The sequence below is a fragment of the Propithecus coquereli genome, unplaced genomic scaffold (genome assembly GCF_000956105.1).
Source record: "Propithecus coquereli isolate 6110/MARCELLA unplaced genomic scaffold, Pcoq_1.0 Scaffold105, whole genome shotgun sequence".
NCBI lineage: Eukaryota > Metazoa > Chordata > Mammalia > Primates > Indriidae > Propithecus > Propithecus coquereli.
Window position 1 is genome coordinate 4799171 of NW_012134414.1, and position 10847 is coordinate 4810017.

At 32.3% G+C, this 10847-nt stretch overlaps 1 protein-coding gene across 1 annotated transcript in view; it reads left to right on the plus strand.

Annotated features, from left to right (window-relative positions):
* Window positions 1-10847, plus strand: part of LOC105811835 (E3 ubiquitin-protein ligase CBL-B) — a 49601-nt gene that overhangs the window by 12391 nt on the left and 26363 nt on the right. Inside the window, exon 4 of the mRNA XM_012646112.1 lies at window positions 7953-8096. Within this exon, the coding sequence (XP_012501566.1) occupies window positions 7953-8096 (144 nt within the window). The remainder of the gene's footprint in view (window positions 1-7952; window positions 8097-10847) is intronic.

Consider the following 10847-nt stretch of genomic DNA (forward strand, 5'->3'; position numbering starts at 1 on the left):
AAATCTTCTTATAAGTTTTTAGACCCTATAAGATTGACATAGATTAAAACATTTAAATAATTCCTAGTTTTTGATGAAGGTATGTGTGCTAGTGGATGTATTAACTGGTTAACCTTTTAAGAGGGCCATTTCATGATGACTATCAAAAATTTTGACTTAGGAATTCTTTTAAGAATGTATCCTATAGAGTACTGTTGTGAAGTTCTGAAAAAGGTTATATATACAAGTATATTCATTGAAGAATGCTTCTGGAAATAATCTAAATGCCTATCAATAGCTGTTAAATGGAAAGATATTTAAATTCACTATTAATGATAGAAATTTAAATTATAGAATAGTAAGATACACTGTTAATGGAAAAAATTCAGTTGCACAACAATATTTATATCATGATCCCATTTGTATGTGAAAAATTCGATTGCCTGTAACAATTTGGAATTGTGTTAGGCCACTGGTAACAGTAGAAATAAAAGTAGCTTATTTAAGATGGGAGTTTGGTTGTAGGCAGTCTAGGGCTGGTATGTTGGTGTTCTGGTGTTACTGGGACCCAGGCTTCTATCTTTCTGTTTTGCAATGCAAAGTAATGATTTTTATTCTCCAGGTTACCTCATGCTCCAAGATGCCCATATTAGTCTTTGAGTTCTTAGTGTAGTAAGGAAGAATAAGGAAAGACAGAAAGGCCAAAGTAGGACCTCTTCCAACTAATTTAGTCTCTTAAAGTGGCCTTCCTAGAAATCCAACATGAACACTGGTTCCTTTTGTTTCTGTGCATAAAGACCCACAGATGAGTGTGTATAAAGGAACCATGGCCCCAAAGAATCCTAGTAGTAAGGCTATAAACAATTTGGTATTTTTAATCCCCAAATGGCTGTGACATATGCTATTTCTTTCTAAGATATGTCTTACATCTCCCTAGACTGATGGCTTCTAGAAGAAAGAAACCATGTCTTATTCCTTAATTGTGTTTTTGATCCCAGCATTGCACCTCATTGGCTAGTACTTAGTCACATGACCACACATAGCTGCCAAAAAGGTAGAGAACCAGTCTTTTCTGGGTGGCAGTCAGGGTCCTGTTGTTCAGGAGGAAAGGTATAATGGATGTTGGGGGTGGATGTAGCAGTGTCTGTCACTATGTAAATATGCTTGTGTGTGATGGCACAGAACATTTCTGAAAGAATGCATGAGAGCTGTCAGCCCGTGGGCACTCCAGCAGGTAGAGTGGGATGTGGGACTGAGAATCAGAGCTGCACTTCTGCATTTTACCTTTTACCCGTCTATCCCTTGGATGTTTTTGATGAGCATGTCTTACTTTTCTAATAATAGGGGCACAAAACTAAACAAACTAACCAAAAACCTGTGGTTTATTAAGAAAAGTGTCAAGGCCTTGCAGTGCATCTTACCATCAGTAATATGCTATAGTTTAATTGCTAATATTTTTCTTGGTGACAATAAAGTAATAACTCTTTAGGAATCCATTGGGAGTGAACCTGAATTGTCCAGGTTTAGGAATGATTCTTCCGTAAGGTAGTGGGTTGGATGCATTTTGAGATTTTTCTAATGATCCCAGTATTCTGTGATTTTTGCATTTATGGGGTAAGACTGGCCTATGAAATATATTCTCAATTCTCAGGGCTCCCAGCAGCGATCATTAAGTACTTTTAACTAATGATGGGCCTGGGTGTCACTGAGAAATTACTCCTTTTTAAGTTGTACTCACAGTTGGAAGTTGTGAAAAAAATATAAAGCATAAAAATGTATTTTATTGATATTTTTCTAATAGTTCAATTTGTAAATGCATCTAACATTAGTCCTGTGGTTATACTTTCTCCGCATTTACTCTTGATTTTCTCCACAGAAACAGTACAATCGTTTTACTTAACTAGAGAAATATTTTAACAATGCATGCTCAATGGTAAATTAACTTTCTAGTTTGCATCCAGCAAGTTAGCCATAGTTAACAATACAAGTGTTAGCTTTTAGTGTCACATTTATCTCTCCAGTTTATTTTTTGTTTCTGGCTCTATAGGTAACAGTTGTTCATTGCAGAAAATATGCAAAGTGTATAAAAGAAAGAAAAAAATAAGACAAATACATAAATGTAGGCATACACATTCCCTAAATATCAATGTACAGTTCTAACATTTTGACTTTTTTCATGTTGATTTTTTTTACATCATTTGGATTATATTGTAGAGATAATTTCATGACCTTCTTTGCCACTTGATATTATCATAAGCATTTTTCTTAATCATTTATGCACTGTTTATTATAAAACCAGCATAGAATTCTGATGTGAACAGTAGAATAAAATCAGACTGGGTTCTAAACCTGACTCCAACATTAAGTATTTGCCTTATTTTGAACAAGGTAACTTCTCTGGGCCTCATTTTCTCCATCTGATAAATGACATTATCAGTTCAACTTAAATGATCTCTAAAATCCTTTGAGCTTCAACTTTTTAGGTTTTATGCAATATGTCTTTTGCAGGTCACTCATGCTGTTAAATTAGGTATGAAATTTTGCAGCCCAAATGTTCATCTCTAGTCAGGTGATCACATCTGCTGAAATCATTTGGATTACTGCTCTGGTTGATGATAATGGTGATTGGTCTACATTGGCCTCATTAATGAGTGTATAGTTAGAGTACAATGAGTGTATACTCCTGGCTCTGCAGAGTCATAAAACAGTGATTTTAGCAAAATGTCACTCATTGAATTAAGGGTGTTGATCATTCAAGTATCGATTTCCATGTTCAACTCTTAGTGCATGTTTTAAAATTAGACCAAAACAAAATTATAAATTGCTACCGAACATAAACTTTTGTAGTTCTCACAAATATTGAAAACCTCAATGTTAAATAAAAATGTCAAAGCTAGCATTTACCTTTAAATCTATATTATGTTCTTATAAATATTTATTGAGGTATGTTGTTAAATATGGTATTGTTACTCCGATTCCCATTTACTTGATGTTAGAGGCTTCTCGATGATAGTATTTTCTTTCTTGCTGTGTGATTTTTATTGTATAAATTATCTTGAGATCTAGAAGAGTGTAGCATTTATTTCTCAAAAACATACTGTTGTAAAAGTAAGGTGAAATTGTAATTGTGTAGATATACTTAATTTTTCTGAAATAATGGTTTTTCTATTACAAATGGTTTCTATTTAATTAACATTGAAATTTTGCTATAAATATAAAATTTTAATAAATGCTTGAAACATTGGGTAATTATTTTTTAGAGGGAGAATAAAATAATCCTCTGGATTATTTTTACTTTATAATTGAAATTATTTATTTACTAAATTATATTCACTTTGAAATAATTAGATTTTTCAAAATTAAACTAAATGAAATTCTAAACAGTTAAGAAAATATTTATTTTACTTGGCACAGTATGTTGGCAAATAAACAGAGGCATTATTACAAGTAATAATGGAGTAATTGCTTCCAGGTAAAATAATGTTCTGGAATGCTGAGGAATGTCTTTTTTTAGAAGAATATTTTCTTATGCTTTGTCTTTTAGAAATGGACCTTTTGTACTTTCGACATATAAAACTTAGGCTTTCAACATCCATGAACCAATATTACTTGGTTTGTATTTTTATAAGAAAGGGTTTTTGTTGTTGGAAGTGGTATTGTTGATTATTTATACATTTTTCTAACTAGATAAGGTGCTTAGGTTTTAGGTTCAGTGACTAGGGAATCCAAATTTCACCTAACTGTCCTATTTTCATTCAGTTGCTTTACTGATTGGAGGTTCAGTGTGAACAAGATAAAATCCTTGTCTTCTTTGGAATTTATTCTCCACTTAGGGAGGACAGAAAGTAAACAAATATCTATGTTATACATTGTCAGCTAGTGGTATGTGCTAGGAGGAAAAATAAGCATGGAAGGGAATAAATAATGACAGATTTATACTTTATATGAGGTCATTAGGATATTATCTGAAAGGATAATAATTGAACAGAAACCTGAAAGAAGTAAAGGAGCAAGCCATGAGGTTATCTGCGCAAAGTGCACAGAAGCTGGACAGAACACAAGCGCAAAACAACTTCAGATAGGTTTCTCCAGTTTACAAAGTAGTCAGTGATAATGCATATAATTAAAGCTTATCTTAAAGCTTAATAGTATACCACACTGACTTTTTTTGACGTCATGAAAGAACCTTCAAAATTAGCGTGCATATCTTAGAACTCATTCTATTATTTTGGGGAAATAATTTATTTCTGGCACTTGTGCAATAAGCATTTCAAATATAGCTATATTTTGTTTTATCTCCTTTCTGGCCTCTGATTTCTTTGAGTTAGGCATTTTTCCCATTAGGATTAGGACAGTGTAACAGCAGAAAAAAATGGAAAAATATACATGCAAGCTCTAAAGATTATATTTTAATAAAATTTTTTACAACATTGCCTTCAGATATTATTAAATGAAGAGAGATTCTTTGTGTAGAAAACAAGCAAAATGATGTGTCACATTTAAAATGCTTTTCTAGACTATGAAAGGATCCTAAAAATGATTGATTTCTTTCCCTTACCAACTTGGCCATTTGTTTCTCTAATAGCCACTCATTATTGTTGTCTAAAAGCTAGTAAGTGCTCAACTATACACATTGCATGCCACGCTTTGGTTGACTTAAGGTCTACCCTTAAACATTTTGCAACATAAGACAAATAGAAAGATGTAGGTCAATCTGTACAAAACACAGCATCAATGAATGAGTACATGTGAAGTATCCATAACAGAAAAGATTAAAGTTCAAAGAAAACTACTGGATTTGTGGAGCAATATTACCTGAATTTTTTATGTAGAAAATAAAGATGGATATTTCTAGTTTGCTTTTTTTTTTTCCTGGAAAAGTTGGTGGCGTAATTGAGGCATCAGAAATTGCTCAAATGAAGGAAGGAAAAGCAAGGGTGATGTCTGAGGTATAAGTTATAAGGGTTAAAGCTAATGGGATATTCAGAAGGTTAGCCTTCTTAATATATGCCTTTCACACCAAGAATATAGAAGAATATAGAATGCTCTAAAGGAATGCATTTGCAAGCCTTCAGTTTCAAGATGTAAAAGTCACTAAGTACAGCATTGCAAAATATTCCCGTGCTGGCCTGAAAATTCACCATTTTCTTGGTTTGTTTCAAGCATGTATATGTATAAAGTGAATGTATTTCTCACTGAAGGCTCAAATAACTTAATGCACAGTGAATTTAACAAGATGTGCAGGTTGGGGAGAGGGTGGCTTTGCATCTTTGAGAGTGTGTGTCCCTGCGCATTACCAGTGTCTTAGCTCAGGAATGACAGCCACAGTGCAGAACACTGTGAATGTAGGGTGAAAATGTAAAGGGAATGCAGCAATGGGTGCAAATGGTAGGATGGTTTACTTGGCAGCTTTGTTTAACTGTGAACCAGCTAAATACAATTTGTTCTACTTCATTCCTCTGATATCCTAAAAATTTCCCATAAGTTAAATCAATGACTAAAAATTGTGTTGTGTTCCATAAGTTAAATTTTTGTACTGCTAGAAGTAATGTATTCATGAATAGATAATGATAATTTTAAATCCAATTATTTTACCACTATTTATTATCAAGTAAGATTGAACCTGCTTTTTGAATGAGTTTGTAGAGAGAAAAAAATCCATATCTAATTAAGAAAGAGTGTAATTAAATTTAGATTTGTCTTTTGGCATTTTAAATACAAGTTATCATATTTATATCTTCTATTTTTTTTTGTGATAGCAATTGCTTTTATTTTTTTCTTACAGAACTGAATCAGATGGATTTTTCATTAAAAATGTGTAATATTGGATAAAGTACACTGGAATATTATAAATTGACTTATTTTTAATCTAAGTGGAGTATTATACTGGTTGAAAAGTTTACATTAAAAGACAAAAATAAAATCTGCATCTTTAAAACTTTATTAAAATGATAATAAAGGGCATCTTAAGTATTTTTTCATATTTAGATACAAAGCATCACTTGATGACTTTTTTTCACTTCTATATCTGTCACTAAACCCTATTTAAGCTAACAATCTATACTACATTCCCTATCATTGAAGGTAAAATATAAAATTAGCCACAACAGGTATGATTTCAAAAACTGTCCATTTTTGATTGATAATGAAGTGCTTCTTCAGAAACGTAAATCTTTGGAAATAACCTACAGCAGACAGATCTTAGAACATTCCTGACATTGACATGGTTGTTGAATATTTAAACAAAAAATTATTTTTTATATAATATATGCTTGAGGTGCATAGAAAAAAATATTTATTATGAATGAAACTGTATTAGGGCATAGAGAGGATGTACAGCATATATTTCTCATTTCATTTGGTAATAGAACCCATTCTGGTCCTTGAGTTAGTGAAATTGATGTCAGTGTTTACAAGAGTTTATCAAAAACTAATGTTTTAAATCCCTGCTCCAGTGCCATCAAGTCACCATTTTGCAGTTCATATACTTACCTGCCGTCAGTAGGAAAGTAAATCTGTTAAGAATAAATCATAGTAGGTGTAACCCTCAGATTATTAATAAGGTTCTAAGCTTGTGCTCTGGGCAGTGGCATGGGACCTTCATTAAGTGCATCACTGTGTTTTCATCTCCCCATAAACTGTCATGTGAATTCAAAGGTCGCTCAAATAAACAAGAATTTAAATATTAGTATTGAAAAGTTTTTCAAAGAGGGCGTAAAAATACACTTTTGAAAAATCTTAGGAGAAATTTTCCTTTTGGTCTCTAAACTTCCTAGAAACTTAGATAATATGGTTGAAACTTGAAAACCTTTAAGTTTTTCAAAATGTCATCTTGTAATGGGCACAAAGAAAAGCCCCTGAAATTGTTTCCATTCTAACTAATAAGAAATCCAAATGAAAGTTCAGACTGATGGCTTCATGTACCAAAGGCCTCTTGCTCCCTCTACAGAAGGTGCTTCAAAATTGCAGTCACTTTAGATTTTTTTAATTTTTGATGAAATATATTTCTCATGAATTTCATGATTAACAAAAAGATTTGGACCCATGTGTATTTCTGGTGTCTTCCAAACTAGTTGGTTGTCCTAAAGTTGTTCAGATGGGGCTTGTACATTTCTACTTTGGCATTTTTCATTGGCATCAACAATGAATTCCAGTAGCAACAACTGTGAAAAAGAGTAGGTTTTTGTGTACCCATTTTTTGGGGTCCATTTTATTATTTACCCTGACAGATAAATAAAATGCTTAATTTTTTTTATATCAGGTTATGGTTTTATTCATTTTAATTCTCTTTTAGTTAGCCAGGTAATTTATGCCATAAAAATAGTGTATTGTACTTCAAAGACTTAACAATAAGTGTTCTCATTTTCTGCTTCTAATTATCCCATTCATTTTTAGTTCTTAGTTGTGGGGAAAAAAAGTCTAACAACTTGAATTATAATTTTACAAGAGTTAAGTTTCATTAAATTGAAGTTTAATAAATAAATGAATAAGGTATATTTTTAACTATAAATAATATTCACAAGAGACAAAACATTTGACCCTTCTGGAAAGATGTCATTAATATATTGTATATAAAACTACTGCATATATATTTTTAACATTTTACTTTACCCATTTAAGTTAAATTGGAATAAAATGTTAATATTTTAATAGCTTTAGTATGGATAATTTTATGCATTTTTGTCTTACAACTCCAACACCTTTTTGTTTTATTTGACAGGTTACTAGTTTTTCTTATTGTGCCATTTAAAATTATAAGGATGAAAATTCTTTTATCCAATCAAGAGTCTCAACAAAAGATCACAAATCCTTTTCATTTGTGTTTAATATAAAAGCAGCTCCTCTAATGTCACCCTGTAATTGAAAAATGAACATAAGTGACGAAGTTGCTTCTTTGACTTGAATATGTCATATCAGACTTGCCTGTTCAGAATATTATGCTAAAACTAGATTGGATTTTTTCCCCCTAATAGGTGTACTGGTCCGTTAGCAAATTCTCTTTCAGAGAAAACAAGAGACCCAGTAGAGGAAGATGACGATGAATACAAGATTCCTTCATCCCATCCTGTTTCCCTGAATTCACAACCATCTCATTGTCATAACGTAAAACCTGTTCGGTAAGAATATGGGCAGCTTTTTACCACCTTACATCTGCATAAGCATTGTCATTTGTGATGTTTGTTTTTAAGCAGTTGAATCACATCTATTTCTTTAGAAATCCTCGACTTCCTGCTCAAAGCCTCCTCTTCCTATATACCATTTTTTGCATTACTTTCAGAGAAAACTGAAAGGTTTCCATTAATCAGGATGCCATTTGACTGAATTAGTTGGCTAGTAAATGTAATGGAATATTTTGTTGCCCTCCCCTAAAGAAAAATATATTCTGATAAAATTTTTCTATACGTTACATATACTAGTGATTAATTTATTATTTCAATAAGCTATTTTAATGCATTTTATCAGTCCTCCTTTAGAATTTTTTTCATGATGGATAGACTAGTATAATTTATATTCATTTCCCTTCTTGATGTGCTTTGTACTTCCATTCAGATCTTGAAGAAGTGAAAAAAAAAATACCTGAAAGTTGTTTCTCTTAACTGTTTTTTAATCAAGTATGATTTTGCCTTTCCTTGGATCAAATAAGAATGTGAGGAATAGTGGGAACTTTTTTCTTTCTGTTTGTTTATTCTCACTATAATGGGGATATCTTTCAAGTGGAAGCCCCATTGAGGTATGTGAGTTATAATGAGTTGTTTGTATTAAAATATTGGTTTAGCTTTAAGCATGATTCTGCATTTATATAATTGAATTATTAAACTGGAATGATATTTCTCTTTTTTTTCCCTCTGACTGACATATATGAGGTACTCAGTAATCAAATCTTAACTTCAAAACTTACTTTCTGGGCTCCAGTTTCCTTTGTGTAACATACTTAGCACTGTGCTTGGCACACAGAACAGGGCTCACCTACTGCCGGTGGCCTTGCAGCCCACGTCTCCATTGACTCACTGAGGGACAGGAGAGCTGGGGGCACTTCAGTCATCTTAGCCTGCCATTTCCTTTTAAGGTCAAGCCAATCAACTGAATGCATTTTATGAGTGGAGTGTTCTTTTCTTTTTAGATGAAAAACTTTTTAAAAATTTAGTGCCTTTCTTCAGATATCTCACTGAGATAGAAAATGCAATACTTGGAAAAGAGAAGCAAATCTTCATTTTAACCACAAGCCTGAATAAGTGATCAAGTTAAAATTATCAACACTTCACAGAATTATTGCCCAGGTTTATTAACAGTCTGTCGTCCAGGACTTCATTTTTTTAAAGCAAGAACCAGTGCAATTCTTGCTAATCGCTAGTGTTTAAGACATTTGTTGATGAAATAGTACCATTGATGAGACTAAGAAATAACTGGGAAGCAATTTGATATATCAGAAGAACCAAGTGGCTATTGATCTGTTAAAGGAAAAAGTTATTTCTTCTAATCAAATACAAATTGTTACAATTTTCAGTTCCTTTGGCTCTTATAAAATGTGTAGTAATTTTTGAAAGCTGAAATAAAAGGTTTTTTGGTCTCTTTGGGAATCTAATTTTTTGCCTTGCTGGATAAGTGAGGAGTATAATTGTAATATGTTAAATTTTAATTGGTACATCATATGGATGAGATTTTTGGTGGCAGGGCTCCCAAATCCTGAAAATAAATTTGAATTATAACCATCATTACCATCTTTCTGCTATTACAGAGAGGTAATAAATGTTGATAATCCCTAAACTTAATTGGAGTGAATTCTTTATCTGATTTGTTCTTGAAAGCTGATGGATGAAGTATCTTCTTATGCCCTCTCCAAAGTACTCTTTAAGCTTAACACTTCCTTTCCCTATGTGTTTCTCCTCCACTTTGGAACATCAGGAGAAGTAAATTGTCAACATGTGGAAAAAGTGAAACAGTAAATGAATAATTCAATTCAGTTTCAGTAAAAATCCATCATTATTATGAAGATTCAATGCATGATAACTATTTTTAAATGAACCATCTCTGGCCTCTTAAAGAGAAGTGGCCTCCAGAGAGAATAGAAATGAATTTCAAATGACGTACTCTTGCAATATCTGTTCAAATATCCACGTCTCCTCCATTATGTATGTACTTTTACTTTGCTCTAAGAATTCAGAGTAAATCAGAGAAAAGTAAAATGTAAACTCTGCTTTCTATAGCTCTTTGTTAGGTAATTGTTACACAGCTATTTGCTGAAGACAAAATATGCTTCTTCTCTTCCTGCTGCTATCTTCCCATGCCCTGATTTTATTTATTGTGTTCATCTTATGCTTCCAAAGCATTAATAGCAATAATTCAAACATACTGTCCTAGTGTATAGTACCCTTTACACACACCCAGATTAAAATACTGTACTTGTAGTGTACCCAAGGACTTTGCTAATGTCACTTTTCTACAGTGTCAGAAGGCCAGAGTTTTGTTCTTGGCAGTGGTGAAGTACCTCAGGCTCTAGGTCTTTGACTATTTCTGTCAGAATTTTAATGGAATTACTGAAAGTTTAATAATTTTTCTTCTTTTATGGATTCTAGTTTGTATTTATTACAAGGAAAGCTTAAGTTACAGAAACAAAAATATGATATTAAATGCCCTTGACAAATAACGAAGTCATTGGTACTATTACGTTTTTTTTTCTTGCCACATACTTCTTTGTTACTTCAAAAACTTGACCGGGTATTATTGAACTCTTTCAGAGAGATATGTTAATTTCACATGAGTTTTTAAGATATCAACAGTTTTCGTGGCCCTGGTAATTCTTGGCTTTAGTTTAAAAAAGGAAGAGACTGTTTGTCTTCCATGGAATATTTATTTCTGCTTTTTTTTTT